Consider the following 26,152-nt stretch of genomic DNA (forward strand, 5'->3'; position numbering starts at 1 on the left):
TAAAATATCTAGGGGGGCTCAGGATGGGGAACAATGTACACCTGTGGCTGATTCATGTCAATGTATGGTAAAAACCACTACAATATTTTAATTAGCCTCCAATTAAAATAAATTTTAAAAAATAGAAAAAAAAATCTGTCATTCTGCTCTAATATGCTTAATATTCTTGCTTTATTTTTATATAGTGTTTGATTCTAGGTTTTTTGTACAGATTTATTTCATCTTTTAAGACAATAAGTATCTTATCTTAGTACAGAAAATTTTTATCATGAAATTTAGAATTTGTACCACCCATTCTCTTCATTGATCAGAAAGCTAATATTATGAAATTGAAAGTGAAATCCATTGTTAAGAAACTGAATTCCATCTTATAAATCAAGACCAAAACTTCAAGATTTTAAACCACTGACTACTAGTTAACTTAAGATAGACACATGTCTCTAACAGAATTATATTCATCCCTTATATTCTTTATGCCTGACAAAAATAATATATACTTTGAATACCATTATTGAAAAAGTAAATACTTAAAATATATCACTGTTCTTTGACATTATTAACCCTTGACTATCAAAAAAGGTAAATCTAATAGAAATCTTCCAAAGGTAGTAATAATGAGAAAAGGGACTTACATGATCAATTAGTTCACGGACCATTCCATTCCATTGTCCATTGGCATCATCCTGGGCTCCATATTTTCCATCCTCCACAAGTCTAATTTCATATGTAAAGCCAAGGATTGTAGATAACTCTCTGAGGAGGTCAATGCAATAGCCCTCAAATCGATCATTTCCATAAAGAGGTTTGTCAGACTTTTTAAACAGAACATAGGGTTCCTCCTAGAAACAGTGAACATGAAGGTAGGAAGTGTCAGTTAATCATGAAACTATTACTAAAATTATAACTTTGGTAATAAGTTGGTAAAGATAGAAAATTCCATATTAATTTAAAGCAGTCAATTTTATTTTTTTCTCATTGTGATTAGCATAGTTTGAGACACTAAGAAGGCATATTACTTTGAGAACACATGTCTCATAAGAGATATTTAAATATAATAACATCAACACAATTATACAATAAAATGATATGTTATATATATTATACCACATCTTATATCACATATGATAAATAATATATAAAATGATTACATACTATATAATATACAATACCAAGATATCATTTCAATATATTGTATTTAATTACAATATATGATTACAATATCCCAATTTTAATTATACCAAATAATTTCAAGTGTGCTGTTTTAGTGAGATTTATTGACAAAAGAATGAAAAAAAGTCATATCTAATTGCCTACCATGTGCTAAGAACTGAATTAGACACTTATATATACATTATCTCATTCTTTATCTCATTCTGTTTTAAGAACTATCAAAATCACAACTATTATAATTATAAAAGAAAAAACAGTAGCTTACTTTAGAGTATAGATGAAGTCACTAACACATATCAAGTGTTTATGCATTCATTCAATGTTTTATTGAGCACCTAGTGTAATTCCTGAATCATGAAGTTTATGGTATAGAAGAAGAAACCAATAATAAATGCCTAAATGAACAGAACTCATTACTTCTGATGCTGATCAATTGTATAGAAACATAAACTAGTGCAATAAGACATTGAATGACATATCAAGGTACTTGCAAGAGAAGACAAAATTGAGTAATATGTCTGGAAACCTTTTCTGAGGAGATGAAACATGCACTAGAACTTAAAAGATGAGAAGGAGTCTAGCCATTTGAAAACCTGAAAGAAGATAATTTCAAGCCAAGGACACAGCAATAAAAACCCTGAGAGCAATATGACACTAGAGTGTACCAGAAAGAGGACAACAGCCATCAATATGATTGAAATCACATCTAGTAGGTGAGGGAATTAGTTGAACAAGGTAAAAATGAAGAGCAAGTGAAAGTGAAAGTCACTCAGTCGTGTCCTACTCTTTGCAACCCCATTGACTATATGGTTGATAGAATTCACCAGGTCAGAATACTGGAGTGAGTAGCCTTTCCCTTCTCCAGGAGAACTTCCCAACCCAGGAATGGAACCCAGGTCTCCCACATTGCAGGTAGATTCTTTACCAGTTGAGCCACAAGGGAAGCCCAAGAATCCTGGAGCAGGTAGCCTATCCCTTCTCCAGGGGATCTTCCTGACCCAGGAATCGAACCAGAGGCTCCTGCATTGCAGGCAGATTCTTTACCAACTGAGCTATGAGGGAATCCCAATGAAGAGCAAGTGAGGAACCAAATCTTATAAGGCCTTGCAAAGCAGGCCCTATCAAATGCTGTATATTTAACTAGGGGCTAAGAGAATCCACATATCTGCATATTTTATTGGAAGTGGGTGGAACATCATATGACAGATTGTCCTATAACTAAACCAGGGTGCAACCGTCTCCACTACTTACTATTTGACAGTGGACAAAGCCTCTGGAAGTTTCTCTTTAGAGTAAGATGTTGCAAAGTGAAAAAGTTTAGGAGTCTCCCATGCCAATCCATTTAGCAAGCAATCACCTTCTTCCCAACCCCTAGAAAATATCAGTCATCTCACGAGGGCCATCACACCAAAAGACGTTTTGGACCAACAGCAATGAGTCAGCTTGCCCATACTCATCTCAGAGACAAACTAATTTTATCTCTCTTCCCATCTCCTTTGACCTGGCTTATTCCTACTGTTTCTTGCACACTCTAACTTTCCTGCCCTTCTGATGCTCCAGTGTGTAAAAGAAGTCCTGCTCAAAGATCAGCACCTTATTACACATCTCGCTTCCCTGGAATATAACATCCACATTGATTCATTATAGTATCTCCATGCTTAATACAATACTTGGCACATAATATGTGCAAAGAAAATATTAATTGTATAAATGATACATTAATTTTCTGACTCAGTTTTCTTGTCTCTAAGTGGATTCAACAATGCTTTTAAGTTATTTTGAGAATTCAACAAAATGAACATGGCAGATATAGCTTAATATTATTTCATTATTTTTGATGCAATAATTTTCCACGGATTCTAATTGACTTTATTTCTACAGCAGTTTCAGATTTACAGTAAAACTGAATGGAAAGTTCAGAGTTCCCTTTACCCCCTACCATCATGCATGCCAAGCCTCCCCGTCTACCAGCATCCCCCACCAGATTGATACGTTTGTTATTGTTATAATACAATGATATGTAATTATCAGTCAACATCCATAAGTTATATTAGGATTGTATTTTCTATAGGTTTTGTCAAATATATGACATGTAGTTCACCATTGTAGCAATGTACAGAATAATTTCACTGTCCTAAAAGTCCTCTGTGCTCTACCTATTAATCCCTCCCTCTCCTCTAAACCCTGGCAACTGCTAATCTTTTTTGTCTACAGTTTTCACTTTTCCAGATGTCATATAATTGGATTCATACTATAAGTATGTAGCCTTTTCATATTGGCTTTTTTCACCTAGTAATATACATTTATGTTTCTTCCAAATCTTTTTATGTCTTGATAGTTCATTTCTTTCAAATGCTGAATAATATCCCATTATCTGAATATACCACAGTTTGTTGATCCATTCACCTACTGAAAGACATCTTGGTTGCTTCCAAGTTTTGTCAATTATTAATAAAGTTGCTACAAACATTCATGCACAGGTTTTTGTATGGATATAAGTTACAATACATTTGGATAAACAGAAGTGCATTCAGTTAATATAAGAGTGTTTAGTCTTGCTAGAAACTGTCAAAATGTCTTCCAAATTAGTTGTACCAGTTGGAGTTTGCCACCAACAATGAATGAGAATTCCTGTTTTGTACACCCTCAACAACACTTGGTGTTGTCAGTTTTCTGGATATTTTATTCATTCTAACAGGTATGTAGTGATTTTTCAATGTTTCCTTATTTCACAATTCTCTACGGAAAGATGACATTGAACATCTTTTCATAGGGTTTAACTGAGTTTCATTAGGATTCTTTTATAGTTGTCATTTTTCAAAGAGGTTAATTTTCCCAGGCCACACAGCTGAGAAGAAATAAAGAACACCTAAGAGGAGTCAAAGGATAGATTTGCACTCAGGTTTTCTAAATTCCTGATACGCATACTCTCCCACAATCTCATACTTCTTTCTAAACCACTTAGGTAATTTGTGGCAAACCCACATATACTGCTTCCCTGGTGGCTTAGAGGGTAAAGCATCTGCCTGCAATGCAGGAGACCTGGGTTCGATCAGAGACCCAGGTTTGATCCGAGAACCAGGTTCAATCCCTGAGTCAGGAAAATCCCCTAGAGAAGGAAATGGCAACCCACTCCAGTACTCTTTCCTGAAAAAATCCCATGGACAGTGGAGCCTGGTAGGCTACAGTCCATGGGGTCGCAAAGAGTAGGACACGACTGAGCAACTTCACACTTTCACATATGCTGCATTTCCAAATGGAATTAGTCAAAACACATAGAAATCAGAAATTAATATGTAATTAAATTCAAAGCTAGGTATTTGAGCTTACCAATAGGTAAAAAGTACATTTAGGATCCTGTCTAATTTTTATATGGGGTTACCTGGTGGCTCAGTTGTAAAGAATCCACCTTCAATGCAGGAGATGCGGGTTGGATCCCTGGGTTGGGAAGATCCCCCAGAGTAGGGCATAACAACACACCCCAGTATTCTTGCCTGGAGAATCGCAGGGACAGAGTCCCTCGCGGGCTACAGTCCAAAGAGCTGGACATGACTGAAGTGACTTAGTGTGCACACACTGATTTTTATGTACTATGTGATCGCATATAAAATGTATATCCCAGGGATACAGTGCTACAAATCTGACAGATATAGTCCTCTTCCACCCTTAGGGATATTATACTCATTTTCCTCTCTACACTTCCTGGCCTTCTAATCTTTAAAGTTGGATAACACGTTTTTGTGGATCACAAGTTAAATGCCCTTGTTACCTGCGGAGAGGAGGAAGCCGTGCAGTTGAACAGCTTTCTTGTGCTAGGCATTCACAGTTCAGGCACAATCAGTTATCTCATATTCTGCTGCCCCACAATAATTTTTACCATAATATTTATCATATTGAGTAGGGAATGCTGATTTACATATATATCTTCTGAACTAGAATTGGGCCATTTATATGGCAAGATAGGAGCCATTTATAAAATGGCAAATTTGCATCAAAAGCACCAAACATCACCAGGCACACAGCAGGGTTGCAAATAAATGACTGTGTAATGAACTGGATGGAAATGAACTGCTATGGTCAACTGGGGAAGCCAAGGCAACTTGAACTTGAAGGAAAAATTTTATAAGACAGCTAAGTTCTATGGGGTTTGGAGATGGTGGCAACAAATCCTCAGGTTCCTAACCAATGGCCAGGGGCTTAGGGAATTGAGAAGGACATATCATATTCCCCTTAAGAGGAAGGAAGAGAGAGAGAATTTCTGGCTGGTGGAATGCGGGACAAAGAAGCATTTTGGTACAAAAATTATCAAATTCATACTTTGGTTGCAGTCAGTTTCTGATCTATAAATAAACAGATGTGTATTATTTTTATTTAAAAGGCCACAGGTTGACCATTTTTCAAGCTCCAGTCACTAAGTAACAGTACTAACATTTTCCAAGTGTTTAATTACTGCCCATTCCTGTTCTAAAAGCTTTTCCTTGGATTAATTTATTTATTTCTCATTACAGGCAAGCAAGGTCAGTGATATCATTATTAATTTTTATATTTTACAGATAAAGAAACTGAGGGCTGGGGTGCTAAGTGTTTTGCCTAAGGTCAACAGCCAGCATATAATCTAGGCAATCAGACTACTGAATCACTTACCATTCTACTATACTTTCCACATTAAATAGTTCCTAGTGATGGTTTCTAAACTGCATATAAATGCATAATTATACAGGGATCATTAGCTAACTTAACATGTATTGTCTGGTTTTATTATTATTTTTTCAGTCAACTGGGATTAGTATTAGTATACTGCATGCAAAATGGTAATACATTTATTAATTGCACCATGCAATCAAAATGAAATTGGTGAACAATAGAAGTAAATATATAATCCTAAAAATTCATTTTCTACATAATAAATTATTTTCTTTCCAAGTTAAAATGCACATTCTTATCATAATACTTGAAGAATTTGTAAAAATAGGGAATTCCCTCCTGTCCAGTGGTTAGGATGCTATGCTTTCACTGCAGGAGACACAGGTTCTATCCTTGGCTGGGGAGCTAAGGTCCTGCATGCCAGTGCAGCCAGATAAATAAATAAAAATAAAATATAATAATTTGTAAAAAATAGCATATTTTCAGCCCAACAGATTTAGGAAGCAACATATACATGTCTAAAAAATGTTTTCCCCCTATTTGCACTATTAAGTCATGATTGTCTCTATTTAAAAATTTTGCTCCAAAATATTTATGGTATACTTTTCATACAAATTTACCTGAACATTGGAGAAAATATGATAAACGTTAGTGATTACTTAAAAGTGTGTAAGGCAAAAGGACATACATGCATAAGGTACAGAAGCAGAGCAAAAATTCCAAAAATTATTGTGCTATTTAAATGTCACCCATCCAGCTTGTTGTAGTAACTATCCTACCTATTAATTTGATTTCCTTCACTTATCAGCTAATAAGAAAACCTCTGTCATAGGCAAATAAATGTGTTGATCTCTGTGAGATTAAAAAGCCTATTTAGATGTATATTTTAAACAGGTTTTCATATCACTAGGAAAAAATATGTTGTCTGAGTGCATCTTTTTGGTATTTATGTGTCTCCACAGTGTCTAATATCATTCTTCCCGTATTTAATTCTGAGAAGTAAGACACTCTTTTCCAGCTGTGATTCCTATCTCTAGCTACACTGTGTCACAAGACAGTTTACATCGAGTTATGACTCTCCTTTAGACTCTTCCTCTGTTTCACACAGCACAAGGATAAATAACAACCTCGTGTAAGAAAAGAAAAATGATACCAGAAGCAATTACTGTACCACATACTGAGTTCAATGAATAATATGATAAAACTCTCCTGGGCAACTTTACTGATTTTTCACATAGTCTTAAATCTCCACATCAGCATTTGCTAGAAGTAAAGGCACTTCATTCCACTGGCATCTGTAATAAGGATTTGTCAGCATTTCTACTATCAACCCCAGTTTTAAGGAACCTAATAACTCACGTATTTTTATCTGTATTAGACTGAGATTTGACATATAATAAACCCAAAATGAAGGTCTGAAAAAGTAAAATATGTTTAAAGTTAAGGGGAACAAAATGTTTTATTTAAATATAATAAAATTTTATACTTTTAAAATGTATAACTCATATATCCCTCAGCCCTTATCTAAAAAGATATAAATGATCTTTTTTCATGTGTTAACCCTTGAACTATCAATGTCTCAAATGATTTCAAAAGATTAAAGATACTAAGATGCAAATTAATTTTCTATGATATGTATAAAATATCCCCTACTATTACAATGATAAGAATAATAACTAATTTATTTATTTATTGAAACATATATCAAACTCTTATTGTGATACATACTCCTTTAGGCTCCAGGTACACAATGATATCAAAACAAAAAAATACCTAAAAATCCCAGCCCTTATGGAACTCTCAATCTAGTGATGAATTTAAAGTTTTTATCTATTTTAAGTAATTTTGTATTATTTAATGGCTACTTTGATTCATTAATTACCAGAAGAAAAATATCACTAGAGAGTACGTTTTTGAAAAACATGACTCTCTGTTAGAACATTTGGATGTGTATCAGGATCTATCACCCCTCAATTCATTTCCTTGGGAAGCCAGAAATGGATATTAGGTTAGCCCCAATCAGGTTCAGAATTTACCCTTATGACCAAAGCTCTTTTAAAATTTGTTTGCAGAAGCCAGCTGAAACCGCATTTATTTATGGGTAACGATATCCTTGCCTATGAAGTATTTATATTTTATGAATTCATGTTTATATTGTTAATGCCTCTTAAAGCCTGGCAAAAAATACCTTTTTAATAGTATTCATATGAACCAAACGAAAAAGACACATGTTTATAACAGCAATATCATGTTAAGCTTATGGAGATTAAAACTTAAAACTGAAGTTTATATTTTCCCAAGGAATTATTTCTTTCTTTCTATTTTCTGACCTTTATACTCTTTGTGTCCTATCACTGCCCTCATACTGAAAGAATTACATAATAAATAATAAGAGAACAATCTAATTAACAGAGTGTGGAAATCAAGTAGGTGCCATAAAGTTGATTAGAAGTAAAAGGCTAATGACTGGGCAGTATGAACAGTGGAGGAATGATGCTGATGAAGTTGGCTTTTGAGGGAGGTCAGTCAGTTCTTTGAAAGTATAGAAGTTATAACTTAATATGAGAAAAACAAAAAAACTCAATATCTTGCCCTGGGAAGCTCAGAGGAGGCAAATGAAGAATCATGCTTTCAAAAGGGAGATTAAGGATGAAAAAACATTATCATACACAGCAATACCAAGAAGATGAGTATTTCTTTAACAAATAAGTTATCAACTCACTGTAACTATCTGACTGTGACTTATCCCATTGCTCAAATAAACCACATCCATGGATGGAGTAAGAATACATAATGAATGACATAAACATGTAAAGAAAAAGCCTATGATACCAGTAAGGATGTTTTCTCATTACTAAAATATGCTTTCAGTTGGCATGTTTTGATTTTAACTGGTTATCACCATTCTTAAATGGAATAGTGACCTAGAAGTAATAACAGCAACTCTGAAGATGATCAATGAATGACCATGTTTCTCTAACAGAGTACATTATAAGTTGTTAGATGATGTTTAACAAGATGCATGTAGATATCTACATTTAATAATCTAATGTCAAAATATAAATGTAAAATAGTTTTATTGTTCATCCATCCATTCATCCACTAATGCATCAATCATGCATGCACTAACGAAATACTTTTATGCAAAAATTTTGTATACCAATTTTCAAAACAGAGGTCAGCAAAGTGTCTCTTAAAAAACAAACAGTAAATATCCTTGGCTTTGTGGGCAACACATTTGTAACCATTCAACTTTACCATGGTAGAGAAAATCAGCCACAGAAGCAATGAATAGGCTGGCAAAAAGTGTCAACACTCTTTAAAAATCAATTTTTTAGAACTCTGGAATCTAATAAAAACTCACAACAACCAAGAGAATGCTTAGTGAAGAGGAAAACTATAGAATTTTGATAGGAGAGCTCTGTGGCATATCAATTTACCCAGTTACTATTGACACTCCCCAGCTTTGCAGCGGCCTTGAAAATGGAAACCTGCATTCCTGATGCAGGTTGTGCAGCGCCACAGGGAACATTGTGGACCTATTCTCAAATAATGTATCAGTTCTGTGTTTTACCCTTGTGGTGGTTCCCTGAAGAATCAGCTCAAGGATTTGCCTTTGTTTTGCCTACATAGCAGCTTCCCAGGGTTGAAACTGCTTCCTGGGTGGTGTTTTTCATAAGCATTAAAGGCAAATACACTTAGCCACTACCTTCTGGGCAAGAATAAACTGCAGGAGCAAGAGATAAACTAAAATGCCTGGTATAGAAAGGACAGAATAGGCTCAGGAAAGAGATAGTTGGGACAATTAGGGTAGAATAGGCTCAGGAAAGAGATACTTAGGACAATTAGGGTTATGAAAACCCCAGCATATTCAAGGAAATCTAGAAAGTCACATGTGTGCCTGTGGCAGGACGTCAGCTCAAAAAAGACCTAAAAAGACTCTAAGCATTTTTATCTCTGGCTGGACTTCAGTCTCTGTGCATCCAGAAAGGGAAGAAGGCAGAATTGTAAACTGCCTGGATAGTTACATTTATTCTATTACTTTGATCTAACGAACAGCTAATAACAGTCCATTACTTTCCAATGCTAGTTTCACTAACAAGCTCTACATTACATTCAAGAAAGAGTCCTCCACCACAAATACATTCCCTTAGTTCTCAACTATGATTGATATATCTAAGGAGTGATTACTTTTTCTTTAATTCTATCAAAAATTCATATATCTCCTTATATATTTTTTCTCAACACTGAAAGTTTAATGAGTAATAGTATAAATAAAATAAATTTTCCACTAAGTACAGCATTACGGGGCCTATTGTGTGGGTCAATCACCTTGCTTATAAGAAAATTAATTATTAGATATAATTTCTCAAATCTCTTATTTTACTCCATTCCAATCTCTTCAAAGACCCTGATACTAGGAAAGATCGAAGGCAGGAGGAGAAGGGGACGACAGAGGATGAGATGGTTGGATGGTATCACCTACTTGATGGACATGAGTTTGAGCAAGCTCCAGGAGTTGGTGAAAGATAGCGAAGCCTGGCATGCTGCAGTCCATGGGGTAATAAAAAACTGGACACGACTGAGTGATTGAACTGAACTGAACAGAATCTCTTCAAAGAGCATGTTCTCTCTTTTTATTTTTAAATTATCACCAATGTCTGTTTTTATCTTATTTTTTCCTTATTATCTACAAAATGAATAAACAAGTCATATCACTCTATCCATTCATTTATTTTATCATTCAGCAACCATCGTAAGAGATGTCTATAAAGCTGCAGGCATTGTTCTGTGTCATGAAGATAAGACTAAGGAAACACGGTACCTATTCTTAAGAAACTTTACAGTCGTGACAGAGACAGAGACTAAGACAAATAAGCAGATAGGTAAATGAAAAGTCTTATGGAAATAGCATTTGAACTCAGTTCTCAGCCATGATTGTACATAAAAATTAAATTAAATATTTTACAGTTAAAATCATAATACTGATGCCTGGGCTCCATCCCCAGAGATTCTGAAGTCAATTATCTAGGATGCTACCCTGGCATTATTACTTTTCAAAAACTTTCTAGATGATTGTAATATATGGCTGGGGCAGTTTATGAGTGTGATCTGTGTGGTTTCACAGGACCCAGAACTCTGAAGATCTGTGCTAGGTTTAATATTCTTTTGGTGCTCTTTTGAAATTCTTAACAATTTTTAGTAAGAGAGTCTTGTTTTTGTTTTGTACTTTGGGTGGAAATGTGTAGCTGGTCCTATATGCAGTAAGCAATGAAAACTACTGTCTTAAAGTGGTCTAGATGGTAATATTTCAAAGCAAGAAAACTGTTCATGTAGATACTGAAAAGAATAAAGAGCTTTGTATGATTTAAGTAAAAAGAGAGTGTGGGACAAGAAAGATACATGGAAATAATATCATGAGAACCTCAGTAAGGAAGCGGACTTTATTCCTATAAAATTCTGAAATACAACCTAAATATAATCACTGTTGATCGTCAGTGCTAGAATTCATATCCTGCTTAGAATGACATTTTCTTTCCTAAGATTATTTTTAAGCATCTACCTAAAACCAATTTTGATGCAGGAAATTAACTTGAGGGTTTTTTTTCTTTAATAGTCTACCTTTAGGTAATTTCTTACTATTTAGACATTGGATGAATTTGAATGCATGTTTGGGAGACAGAGAAAGCAAACCAAAAGGAGGAAGATATGATTTGCTATGTGACTGCAAAGTAGAGTTTTCAATCATTAGGATTCTGCTTCTTATAATCTAGTGAAATGATTAGAGGTTGGAGACTTTTTGGTTTTAGAAAGGAGGACCCAATGTTAACCATCTACTAACTCTACTTATGCTTCTCCAAAAAAGGCTGAAATACACTGATAGAAAAAATGGATTAGAATAAAGAACTAATACTAATTGGGTTTCTACCCTTATCCCATCCAAAGTTAATCAAATACTGGCAAACCTGTCAATGTTCCTGAATACCCATGCAAAACATGTACAATAGGATTATTCACCAAGGATTAATAGTAGTTAGCAGCATTCATCTGCTCAAAGTTATTCTTTACACAATAAACAGTGAGTATAACTTTCAGCTGCTGCCTTTTATAATCAATAAAATCAATAAATGTTTATTGGGTATCCATCATTTAAAAGAAAATACCCTGCTTTAGGAAAACGGTGCCTCTCCTAAGCACCTTTTTAATCTAATTGAGAATACAGAATTTGCACAGGAAAATGCAAACTAATAATACAAATTTTCATGGAAGTGCCTAAGAAATAAGTTGTATAGATAAAAGGACCATTAGGTGTGCCTATTAAAGGAACGTAAAAATGTCTCAAAGTAGTCAGATAAATCATCCTAGAGAAAAGAGCATCAGAAATATGGACTGTATAATGAGTATAAATTAGACAAATGTGGAGGAGAAAAAGTTGTTCTCAGCTGGTGCAGTGGTAAAGAATTCTCCTGCCAATGCAAGAGACACAAGAGACACAGTTCCCATCCCTGAGTTGGGAAGAACCCCTGGAGGAGGAAATGGCAACTCACTCCAGTATTTTTGCCTGAAAATCTCCCTGGACAGAGAAGCCTGGTGGACTATAGTCCATAGGGTTGCAAAGAGTTGGAATGAACTGAGTGACTGAGCATGGCTCCTAAGAGCTGTTCTGGCAAGAGAAATGAAGAAGAGGGATGACAGTTTCTAAGAGGAAGATATTCATAAACACGTAAGAAAGCCTTATGGAAAATAGTAAAATGAGAACTACTCATTACTTAATAATTTTTAAATTACTTTATATCCATTAAAGTTATCATTTACTGATAACTTTGTACCAGGAACTATACTCATATTTTCCAAATTTTTGTCTCTACTACACACTTTAATTTGCATATTATTTTATTATCCTCATTATTAAATGATGGTAACTTACCCAAGGTAACTCATCTACTAAGTGGCCAACTCAAGATTCAAACCTAGATTTTCTGACTTCCATTTGTCCCTTCAACATGCAGAAAAGCCCTTTCTTAGTTAGGTATTAAACTCTGTTACCCAGTGTCAACAAACCATAGAAACTGTCTGCTCCTCCGCTGAGGATTGGAGGGGTAGGTAATTTAAGGATTTGCATACATAAATAAATTTCATCATAAAAATCAGTGAGTACCTAAAAATCACTATGGTTAAACTTAAATATAATGTATTTGTACACAGTGTATTCTTCTGGAAGATCATCCCACAAGTTTTATTTTCTAGAAAAGACTCTGCAAATTAAAATATTTAGAAATTCTACATAATCACATATCTTTGAGATATCCATGATACATATGAATTTATTAAAGACTTGGTGATAAGGAAACCTAGCAAATTTGGCTTAACTTAGTATTTCTGAAAATCTTTGAACTGCAGAGTTGTTGTAAGGCGTGCCTGTATCATATATCTATCAGAATTCGTGGAGCATACTCCAACATTCTTATGTAACCAGATGTGTGTGTGTGTGTGTGTGTGTGTGTGTGTGTGTGTGCTCAGTCATGTCCAACTCTTTGTGGCCCCATGGACTGTAGTGTCCCAGGCTCCGCTATCCTCGGAATTTTCCAGGCAAGAATACTGGAGTGGGCTGTCATTCCCTATGCCAGGGATATTCTCAGACCAGGGATTGAACCAGCATCTCTTGTGTCTCCTGCATTAGAAGATGAATTCTTTGCCACTAACACCACCTGGGAAATCTGATGTAACCAAAAAAAAAAAAAAAATGCTATTGCTACAAACATAGAAAGCGCAAGCTGTAACGTAAAGCAGTGTTTTGTTTCTAAGGTCAGACAGTATCATATTTGCCAAACAATTGCAAACTTAAAAGTTCCAAAGAGGAAATATAAATTTAGATTTTCTTTTTAAAAGCACAAAGCTATGGCAAACATGAACAAATGTATGGCCTTTGACTCTAATTACATTTGAATACAGTATAAGAAATTTTCCATATAATATGAAATGCTTTCCAAACAGCTATGTGACAAAGGCATTTCTTTTCTATTAGTCCTGAAATAAAGTGGTTAAAAAAATATCCATTTAGCTGGTTCCTTTTACCAATATGGGTTTAATTCAAACAAGGTGATGAAAACAAATTCATGAGTTATTTCTCTTAATTAATTACTACATAGAACTAAAAACTAAGAGAACTCAGAACATAAAATTTATAAGATCCTAGTTAATGGTACTCATTTTTATTTAGGTGACTAATTAGTGGCATAAATGCCTTATGAGTAGTAGACCTAATAAAATACATTGACTGATAAATGGGTAAGAACTGGGGGAATCAAGTGTTATCCTGAATTTCTAGGCAAAAAATATTCACTTTAGTGATGCCAGGAAAATGAAACACGTATGTGTTTTATGCCATGGAAAGAGTTCTGTATCTTTCTTTCTTGAGTCACTGTAATAGAATTAATCAGAGTTAGGATATAATTTGTCACTAAGAGTACCATTTAAATCTCAAATAAAGAGAAGTAATTAGGAATCAATGTCAAGTAATCAAGTGTGGTTGAAAATCATAGCGATCAGGACCTGAGTATCAGACACTGATGATCAGAAAGGGAAGTTGAGTTGGAAGTATCTGCCATGATTCAGGACCTACTGGTCTTGAAGGTCTCATGATTGTCATCTGACAACAACAATTTCCCCATATGTGTAAGGGATTCTTGAGTCTAACTCAAAGGATAGTATATTTTTTTCTCCCAGACTCTTTATATTCCTGGGAAGTCCTGAGTTTATAATTATTTGTGAAGCCAAACAGAATATAGCAGGTGTCAGGACAGAAGCAACAAAAGCATCAGGAAAGGAAAAAAAATGTTTAGTGGTATAGATTCACAGAAAACACACATGAGTTCTCTACACGAACAGTATCAGCAATATTCATGGCTCAAACCACCCTCTATTTTGATAACTCCAAATATGATTTCCAGTCCAGACCATTCTCTTCAGGTATGGAACTACATGTCTAACTGCCAACCAGATTATATACCATAGAGAAACTAAATGCTATATGTTTAAAATTAAAATTCAATAGGTATTATCCCAATTTGCTATTTAACATCAATTCTGTTTCCAGGCACATTTACCAGAAAAATAAAAGTGCCCTTAACCTCTGACCTCTTCTTAAATTCCAATTTGCAAACTATTACTCCCATTTATTCCCCTTTCTTCACCCTATATGCCTTGGAAATTTCATTTCTTTCCCCATCTTTGAACAATGCCATAGTTTGTAACTTATCATCTTTCACTCTTGCAATATTCTCTTGGCTGGCCTCACTAAATTCTATCTCATGAACTACACACAGTTCTATCTCTAGTACTAAGAAGGATTTTTTAAAATCTCAAATTGATTATATCAATCATGCACTTAAAATCCTTCTAAATTGTCTCATTATGAAGAGCAGACAGTCTTAATTCCTTTAGGAGGCCTACAAAGGCCTTTTCTCTGCTGTTGCCTGCCTTCTACCTTTCCCACTACTCTCCCACATAGGCTGGACTCCATCTGGAGTGGACTGCTTACAGGAAGTTATCCATATGCTCTAAGCTCTTTCACATGTCTGCACCTTCAACATAGGCTTCCCAGCTGGCTCAGTGGTAAAGAACCTGTCTGCCAATGCAGAAGATGCAGGAGACACAATACCTACCTGGGTAGGTAAGATCCCTTGGAGTAGAAAATGGCACTCACCCCAGTCCTTGCCTAGAAAATTCATGGACAGAGGAGCCTGGCGGGCTACAGTCCATGGGGTTGCAGAGTTGGGTATGATTGAGCACAAAGGTTTACAGTTTTCTGCCTTCGAGCATAATTTTCCCACAGCCTGAAATATCTGGTATTCTTCACCTACTAGATCCTACTCCCAAAGTAAATATAGCTCAAGATTTGTGGAAAGCAGGCAGTGGCAGCCCCTCTCCTAATTCTTTACCAGTGTAGTTCTTAGGTTCTGGGCAAATATGAAAACTTCTGACAGTGAAAAGTAAGAGTAACAAAGTCTCGCTGAAAGTTGTAGGGATGGAATTTAGATAGGTACAGAAAATTGCTTATGGAAGATAATTGCTAGGTTGTAGACAATGTGTAGGGCTTCCTATGTGGCACCAGGAGTAAGGAACCTGCCTGCCACTGCAGGAGATGTAAGAGTGAGATGCAGGTTCAATCCCTGAGTTTGGAAGGTCCCCTGAAGAAGGGCATGGCAATCCACTCCAATATTCTTGCCTGGAGAATCCAATGGATAGAGGAGCCTGGTGGACCACAGGGTTGCAAAGAGTCAGACATGACTGAAGCGACTAAACACACACACACACACACACACACAGCAAATGTGTAAACACACTAGGGCAAGAGCATGAACATGTCATCAAAAAGGGTTCCTTTCTACTCGAGAGAGAAAGCTTGTTCTAGATGGCTCCTAAGATAATTTGTATAAAAGCCGAGTGAAAAGAGAGGACTAGTTTTTGATAATGAATTCTGTTTAAAAACAAAGAATGGATTCTTGGAAAACTGCAGATCCAAAATTCAGTCTATTTTCTCGTTTAGATGGAGGCTGCACCACTGTCCCACATTGCAATAGTGTGTTGCTAGGGCAGGAAGGTCAAGCTGACCTACACCTGACCAGGATTCATGACTTTTTAAAAATAATTCTTGAAAATATACACTTATAAGGCAATTGATGAGGAAACTTGACTATCATTTTGAAAGAATTGACACTAAATGTAAGACTGCAGGAAACCAAGAAGCTTTGGTCTCCTAAGGGCAGCTGAAAAGAATGCTTTGTTTTCCTCATCAGAAGTTCTTGCTCAGAGGTCCATACTTCATGCCAACTAGACAACTAGGTAGATTTTCCAACACATATCTGGGAAACTATCCACTGCCCTTACCCTGATGCTAGCAGAAAACTGAAGGAGAAATTGAATTGAAGGGACTCTGGATTAACCATGCTGAAATCTAGAGAACACAATTAAAGTTTGTATCAGTCAAAAGTTCATTCTCCAGTCTGCTTTTCCTTCCTGATTGAGAATGCTAGCACCAAGATGATGTCACCTGGACTACGGGTTGTAGGATTTCTTTCAGAAATTATATAACGTGGAGAATAGATACATAGATATAAGTGTTTATTAGACCCTCCAGGTGGAAAGTCACATCCCCCCAAACAGTCCATTATTATTGGAATTTCAAACCTGATGTCATTTGAGAGATGATGGTTCTGCACAACTTCAAAGCACTCTGCTAAACATTAACCTGTATGGTGCAACTTCTATTTTAAAAGTGTATTCAAAGCACTTTTCAGAGAAAAGCTCAGCCTTATATAAATTTGCCATTAAACTATTTAAAACAACATAAATAAATAGAACACTTAAATAATAAGAATATGCAATAATGGAAGACACTATGCAAAACATAAGAAAATCAGGAAATAAAAGAAAAATAAGTGAAGTACAAAACAGGAAAGAAAATGGCTAAATTATAAGCATGTACTTTACCAAAAATAATGTGTCTTTTGGTAAAATCTAATGAACCAAATTTAAGAAAAAAAGGGAAAAATGAATAGAACTTTACATGAGAAAGTGACTCAGTAGACAAAGTTTATAAAATTTATATGATGATCATATATGAAAAACTCATAGTACATTTGAATACTTGATATGCATCAATGCACCATATAAAATTGATTCAAGAAGAGGTGATAAAATGAATATGTCAACAACTATAATATAAATTATATCAGTTATTAAACAAATCTTCCCAGAAAAAAATCTAAATACTGTAGAGTTTTTAGTTTCAACCTAATATAAAACAAATAACCTCAATATATGGACTGCTTTAGAGCACAGCAAACACTGTGGACCAGTTCCTTTCTTTTTAAAGGCAGTTAGCATAACTCTGACAAAACCAGCTAACAAAATGGTTAAATACTGTAACTAAGGGTCAATCACTATCAAACTTCCCTAAAAACAAGATATAACAAACAAAACATAGCAGTCCATTGAAATAATTTTCCACCATATCCAGTGATAGTTTATGTCTGGGATATAAATATTTTAATATTCAGAAATTGACTAACACATTCATCAGAAAAATAAGTACAACTAGAAAAGTTAATAATAATCTCCACAGATAACGTAAGAGGCACAGGTTCAATCCCTGGATCTGGAAGGTCCCCTGGAGGAGGGCATGGCAACCACTCCAGTGTTCTCGCCTGGAGAATCTTGTGGACAGAGGAGTCTGCAGGGCTACAGTCCACAGGGTTGCAAAGAGTTGGACATGATTGAAGTGACTTAGCACAGCACAGCACGATTTTGAAAAATAATTAATTGGAAAACTATGAATAAAAAGTATTCTTGAGAATACAGCTATTATTGTAGTTAATAATAAAAAGTACAATTGAAACAAGGAAAACAGAGAACAAAGTTCTCATCAAATACAAGTAAAAAATAAAACAGATAAAGGCAATGAAAACTAGTAAAGGAAGAGATGAAATTATAGCTTTGTTTAAGAAGCATGATTAAATAGTTTGATAGTTTCTTTAAACTATCAAAGAAATAAAAATAAATTAAAAACTACCAAAGAAAATTACCTGTAAGACTCTGAAATACAGGAATATTTCAATAAAGTGACTCAAGTTAAGGGAAACCTTCAAAAATAAATTATTTTCCTATATTTATATCATAAAAAACATAAAATCACATTGAACTCATAAGTAGAGCTCACTCAGTTCAGTTCAGCCGCTTAGCCGTGTCCGACTCTTTGTGACCTCATGGACTGCAGCACTCCAGGCTTCCCTGTCCATCACCGACTCCCGGCGTTTACTCTCATGAGTTTACTCAAACTCATGTCCATTGAGTTGGTGATGCCATCCAACCATCTCACCTTCTCCAGGGGATCTTCCCAACCCAGGAATCAAACCAAGGTCTCCTGTATTGTTGGAGAATTCTTTACCAGCTGAGCTACCAGGGAAGCCCGTAGAACCCACGAATGCTGTTTTAAAAGACAGTCAGCAGTTTGTCCTCACAAGCTCTATTTATATTCCATTGAAATTATGACATTTGGTCTCCTATTACTTTAGCTTATTCTATCACTGTTTTTATTGTTTTTTGAGTTTTTTTTTAATATTCAATAAGGATTTCATTGAAATGCTAAGAAAGAGCATATCTTTTACAGTGCTAATCAGAACTTCTATTATGAACAAAATCTAGTGAATACTTTGATTACAGATTTGCAGACAATTCTAATTGTTAGCACTGTAAAACTAATACCAGAATAAATAAAAAATGAGCACTAGTACTGAAACAGTAGATTAAAGATGAAAAATAGAGAACATGTTTAAAGAGAAAACAGGCTCTGAATGAAGAGGACCTTTATGCTTTATTCCTTCAGGTCTGTTTTTATTTAGATCTGACTTGAGAACATCATAAGTAGCTTTCCTAAAGTAACTTCAGCTCTGTCTCCTGCTTGACAGCTGGCATAGGGGCTCCAGACCATCTGCCAAGTGAGGAGCCAAGTTATGGTCAGACACCTCCAAGCAGAGAGAACCAATATTCTCATGTCCTGATTTTTAAACAGTTTGCATTGTTTCCCTCTGAAAAAGGTTGGTTGTTCTTATGTTTATCCTAAATTGCTTCAAAAATATATATTATTTTTTATTATTTAGGAAAATTTCATGGAAACATTTATTATGACAGTAAGAAAAAATAGAGATTTATAGAGCTTTATTCTAACTTAGCCAACTTTTGGTTAATGACATGAAAGAAATTGTGAATCTCATAATTGGAAGATGATTTAAAAAGAAAAGAATTTTATGTTTATCAATATTATACCAAATACATATATAAGTGCTAATTTAGTTGATACGTTCTATACATTCTTTCAAAATAAATTCAGAAGGCTACTACATTACTTTTGTTATTTTAAAACAATGAGATTTAATCAGAATCCAGTATTATTAACATTTGTGAAGTTTATTGAGTACTTGGTTTTATAACTTATATTATCTAAGGCCCTGCAGACAATTTCACTTTTAATAATACCACCACTGGTCTAAACCACATTTTAGTCATTCTAAATTAATTGTGCTATTTTTTTAGCTCAATTAAAGAAATATTATAAATGCATGTAGTAAACTTTGATCTTAAAAATGGAAAGGGGTCACATTTAAGGGAATTATTTAAGAATAAACTTAACTACTATTTCATTACATTTCAATGATTTAGATTACCCTAAATGTAGTTGGAAAAATACACAGAAGCCTAACAGATCAAAAAATGTTTCATTCTTTAGGCAAGAAATGACCAATAACAACTATAAGCAACAGATAAGCATAAATAATATGAACACAGTTGAATGTTATTAGTCCATTGATTGGACAGTATTATTTATTTCTTTTTTTGGCAGACTCTTATGCTTTTACTGCTGTAGGGCTGAGAAATCTTCCATTGTCTGAGTCCCAGTCTTTAAATTTCCTTCAGTTCATCGTGGCTCCTAGAATCTGAACTCTGCCATCCCTAATTAACATTCATGTCTAAAGCCAACGTGTGCTACAGGCTATCTCAATTGAAAGTGAGAATACCAGGAGGGAAAAGTGGAAAACCTAGCAGCTACCATCAAAACAGCTTAATGTTCTCAAGAAGAGGCAATACTAAAGATGACTGGCTTGTTAGGATCAAAGGGTCCTGATGAGAGTCTCCATCTGAGCTCACACAGTGTTCTCTCGCCTAGGAAACAAACCTGATTTTGACATCTCAAGACATTATAAAGGCACTTTCACATGAACATTCTGGATTGAAAATAAATAACTATCATAAATAAATAAAATAAATAAATAACTATCATAATCTGGAGCTTTTGTTTTAAAGAAACAACAAAATAGTGCAGCAGGCATGTAGAGCATACCTATTGAGGTAGAATTGTTATCTTAAATTTTAATAAATTATGTTTATTATTTACCTTTTATTTTTTTTTTTAAATTCAAGTGCATTTTGAGGCAAACTACAAAAGTTACTTTCTTTTATTTTGTTTTGCAATTCTACTAAGCAAAGGCATGCTTTTTAATGCCTGATTCTCACATAATCACACACACACACACACAAATACACACACACATCCCTTTTCTCCATTACTGCAGGCACAGTCATCAGACTCTTAGCAGCTGCAAACTATGTTTACCTCTTTTCAGAAGAATAGCTTCAAAGAACTTACATAATGTTCAAAAAAATCTAAGTTTTATTGGCCTTAATTACCATTCTAGAGAGTTTTGTTTTTAATCTGTCTATAGAAAATCTCCTGGAATTTGGAAAGGTGAGAATATCTTTCTCTCTGAAATGTATCACCTAAAACTGTAACTGACAGTGTAACAGATTGAAATGAAGTATCAAGAAAAAGGACTAGCGTTCTGCTAGTTGTGCTGTTCACCAACATTTCAGGAAAGATGCTTGTCAGAGCAATATGGATTTAAAGCAGGGCTTGGCTTGGTGATTATTACTCATTTTATTAAAAAGAAAAAAAAAACTGGTATGCTATTTAATTCCTACACTTGACTGATCAGTTTAGATTGGAGATCTGGGTTGTTACTGTCTGTCTACTGGAATTTGTATTTTAGCCATTAAATATTTCATTAGCTTAATTCACAAGTGAAAGAAGAAAGAGGGAAGAAAAGAAAAGCCAAAGCTCCAATCAATCAAATGTGCCATTTCAGCACTCTTCCAGTAAACGGTCTGATGGGAAGGGGGACTGCACCTATTAGCTAATCTCCAAACTGCATTTCATTTCTGAATCTAATTTATTATCCCCTTACTTGAATAATCAAGATTTGACTACACAAAATTACTGCCAACATCTCCATTCAGATAGGACTAAATAGAACTCATTATCTCCCTTTCCAACATCCTTATCATGCTCTGTGGTAATGCCAATGCCCCGCTTCATGGGCTTTTAACCTTGAAGTCCTTGTTCACCTTTCTCAATTGTTTTTGCCTCACATTAATGCATTCACGATAAATCTCATACATGATATTTTGATGTTGTCTTCTCTGTCCTGTTGCATTTGGGTACTGCTGCTGCTGCTAAGTCACTTCAGTCGTGTCCGACTGTGTGCGACCCCACAGACGGCAGCCCACCAGGCTCCCCCGTGGCTGGGATTCTCCAGGCAAGAACACTGGAGTGGGTTGCCATTTCCTTCTCCAATGCATGAACGTGAAGTCGCTCAGTCGTGTCCGGCTCTTCGCAACCCCATGGACTGCAGCCTACCAGGCTCCTCCTTCCATGGGATTTTCCAGGCAAGAGGACTGGAGTGGGGTGCCATTGCTTTCTCTAGCATCTGGGTACAATATCTCTCAAATCAGACTTTATAAATATCCTATTCCTCAGTACCCATGAACAAACCATACCTCCTTTGTTCAAAATGTTCCTTGACTCAATTCTTTGTCAAACTGTCTTAGAAAAGGACATTCATGGATTCATCCTGTCTTTCTTTTTAGTGTCTAAATTATAAATATGGGATATAAAGAAACTATGGTATCCACTCTGGCTGAGTAAATATAAAATTACTGGAACCATAAACAGAGCTTGGAAATATAGGAGAAACAGATATGATGAGGCCTGAATTGAAGAAGGATGTTTGAACCATGCTGAGTTTGATCTTCAACATGCAGCTAGATATATGTCCTGAGTAGTTACAAATTTACATCTGAATCTCAGATCAAGGACACAGTCAAAATTTAGATTATACAATTTTACCAGGTACTATCATGATGACATCTTTGAGAAAACTAAAGCAAAATTATTTCATTTCCATGTAGTTTTCTGTGGTTAAACTGAACCAAAAATTCATATTTTTCCAATCATTTCTTCTAGAACTTGGAATATGTTATTCATAATAAAATAATCTCCAAAAAATTTATGGTATTGATAATAATGTTGACAACTGAAAAGAATACAACAACAAAATGAAAACACTTAAGGGTTTTTATTATGGTAGCATTTTAAAATTAGATTTAATAAAGAAGGATGAAGGAAGCAGATGTGTGTATGTGTGGGTGTGTGTGTGAGATTATGTGCTAAAAAGCCTCTAAAGATTGAGACTCTAAGATTTTCAAAAGTATGCCTAATTTCACATTCAAACAAATAAAATAGTCATTGGCACGCTAAAATACTACTAGTAATTAAGGGAAAGAACATGTTTCTTTCTCTGTGATACAACTACTGATAGTTTTATGTTAATCTAGCTAATCTGAAGGTCTAAAGAATATGAGAATATATTTGAAATAAAATACAAAAAGCTACTAAAGCAATGATGAAAATGACAAAAGCACAATCTCTGAAACAGAGGAATAAATATGATGAAAAAAGATTTGCTTGCTTTTGAATAAGGTATGAGCAGCCTGAGTTTGAATGAGACATTCATCTCACATAAACATTTAAGTAGTACTTGTACATGTATATCTACTGTATCTTCCTTAAATTATGTTGATCTTACCATCTCCAGAACACATGATTAAAACTGCTTAGAAACTGTATAGGGATTGATAAAAATGAAAAACCTTTTTCTTTGTAAAGCAGCAGTGTCTGGGTTTCCAAGCCTGAATGCTAGTGACTCTCTAAAAAGAACTACATGCTTGGCAGTCACCCTGTGACAATGGGAAGATAAGAATCAGAGGGAAAACCCTATTGCAGGCACAGATGTGAAGGCTTAGAAATCTTCTTTTGTTGATATTATGGAAGAAACTGCAGAAGCATTTAGGGGATATTTGGTCACTTCTCTCTTTTGTACTGTGATTCTTTCCCTTGTCCTTGGGAGTTTGCTTCCAGATAAGCCTCCTGTAGGCTGGGACTCCAACAACAAAGCTTAACAAGCCTAAGCAAGTAAACTCAGCACTGAAATACACAACCTTCCAGGAAGTGCTAGGAAAATAAAAAATAAGACCAAGTTGCAGATACAAGCACATTTGTTCAATTCATTGAGCAACTGGGAAGAAAGAATCTCCTTAGGAGTGATTTTTCTGAAAAAGTAACCAAATTTCATAGTCATTGGCACTCTAAAGTGCTACTAGTCGTTAAGCGGAAGAACATGTACAGTGGCATTTAGTGCTAGTAATCTTTTGATGGACAAAAATCAATTATTATACAGGAGCCACAGAGTGGGAAGCACTCAACATATTTAAACAGGCATGAAAAAATCTATTGAAAACCAAGAGCACAGAGGGGAAAATAAGCATTCCCTCTATGAGCTTAAATAAACATCCAGCCACCTGATACTGTCGTTTGCTAGTGTACCCAAGGTAGTAAGGACAACAGGATGAGGCTGATAAACTGAAAATAGAGCACATATGGTTCTTCAAAAGCTCTCTATATCTCATTCAGAATGAGTATTTTGTTATGATTTTGGTGATTATAAATTTATATTTTAACAATTGAAAGTGAAATTGTTAGTCGCTCAGTCATTTCAAACTCTTTGCAACCCTATGGGCTGTAGCCTGCCAGACTCCCCTGTCCATGGGATTCTCCAGGCAAGAATACTGGAGTGGGTTGCCATTTCCTTCTCCAGCAGATCTTCCCGTCCCAGGGATCAAACCAGGACCCACACGGCTGGTGGATTATTTACCGTCTGAGCCGTGAGGGAAGTCATTTTACAATTTTATGCTCATCTATGAAATCATCATAGATGAAAATGTGATTCTAAGGTTGATACTTTAAAATTCCATTTGCAATGATAAATACAAGAAACAAGGGAATTTTAACAACCACTGAATTTGAAATTCTAAAACCAGAGACGTAATATGAGAAATATTCAGGAGATGGCATGAGTAGACTATAGAGTTTTAGGTCTCCTCCTGCAGAAGAGGCTACATAATTTCCAAATTATATAGCATCATATAATTAAAAACTTAAGAAAAAGTAATTACATATTTAAAAATTGTTTAGAGCTTCTGAAAATGAACACTTTCCATGAAATAACTATATTCTATACCCATACAGTGTAACGGGCATAGATTATGTTGTTAAAGAAGTGGAAAAAATATTTGTAAACAAGATGCTTAATCTCAATTCTAAAAAGAAAAACTGAGTTAAGCTCCATTACTCTTGATTGTCCAGAAAGATCTAAGATTATGGTTTAAAGAAGTTGAAAGAAAACTGAGTGCTCAATTAGGAGAGGAGAGAAACAAGAGGAAGATCAAGGCATCCAAGTGAGAGTAACCTAAATCTTGCTTGCTCCCTAAGGAAATATCTAGATGTCTGGGGACACACCTATCATGGTACTTTAGCATATGTGGTATTTCTGGATGAGAAACATTCTTTAGGTGAACAATACTCAATCAAGATACTATTTTGGTCATAAACTATACCTGTTAGACTTTTCCAAGCTGGGACACTAGAGATTTCATTTTACAGTATTGGTTGCTCAAGTAGGCTATAGATTGGTTGAAAAAACTATTGCTCTACTTTCTAGCTCTGTGGGCATGAGTAGGTTACTTGGACAATCTGAACACCAGTTTTCCTACCTGTGAAAGAGTATGGATAACTGTGTCTAACAAAAAAGGTTACTATGACAATTAAATAAGTGAATCTATGAGTAGTGCTTTGAACATTGTCAAGCACCTAGCAGGCATGCCAAAGATGTGTGTTGTTATTTTTTGGCAATGAACCATATTCATATAACAGTATTTAATGAAGCTGAGAAGCATATAAAAAACTGGCCTCAGTCATTATGGTCTTGTTTGAATTTTGCAACTTTTTCTAGATCTTTCTTGCTTCAGGGCCCTTGCATATGTTGTTTTATCTGCTGAGAATACTCCTTCCCCCTCTTTACTATGATAATTTCTTCTCAAATTTCAGCTCTGTCCTTCTGCAGTGAAGTCTAACCTGATTCATCCTTCCACACCTGATCCTTGGAGTCACTCTTGATCATTCTGTAAAAGGCAGCATGCTATGTGTCCTTCTTTCATATCCTAATCACAAGGGGGTATGTCTGTGTGTGTGTGCGTGTATGTGTATTTAGTTCTCCTTAGGAATTCTACCATTTTCTAAGTTTCATAAAGGCATAGACCATGTCTATTTTGTCCATTAAACACAGCGATTAGCATAAACCCTAGTGTATCATTATCATTAAGTACATATTTGTTAAATACAAAAAGAAACATAAAAAATAAAGTAAATAAAATCCAAGAGAAATGGAGCTAATTATGATAAGCACATTGATAAGGTCAAATTTTAGAATACTTCACTGTTTTCTTCTTTTTGACACATAATAAAAATGTCAAACAAGAAGCATTAAGTGAACTTCTCTTTGTGAAGATATCATTATTTACAACATAGCCAGAATCTCCTCTGAGATTT

The 26,152-nt window shown here is 35.0% G+C and overlaps 1 protein-coding gene across 9 annotated transcripts in view; it reads right to left on the reverse strand.

The window, feature by feature from the left end:
• Positions 1–26,152, reverse strand: part of GRIK2 (glutamate ionotropic receptor kainate type subunit 2) — a 732,075-nt gene that overhangs the window by 213,069 nt on the left and 492,854 nt on the right. For all 9 annotated transcript variants that reach the window (XM_070450050.1, XM_070450048.1, XM_070450049.1 and 6 more), the window contains one exon: positions 633–839. In XM_070450050.1, the coding sequence (XP_070306151.1) occupies positions 633–839 (207 nt within the window). The remainder of the gene's footprint in view (positions 1–632; positions 840–26,152) is intronic.

The sequence above is a fragment of the Odocoileus virginianus genome, chromosome 19, assembly GCF_023699985.2.
Source record: "Odocoileus virginianus isolate 20LAN1187 ecotype Illinois chromosome 19, Ovbor_1.2, whole genome shotgun sequence".
NCBI classification, from domain to species: Eukaryota; Metazoa; Chordata; class Mammalia; order Artiodactyla; family Cervidae; genus Odocoileus; species Odocoileus virginianus.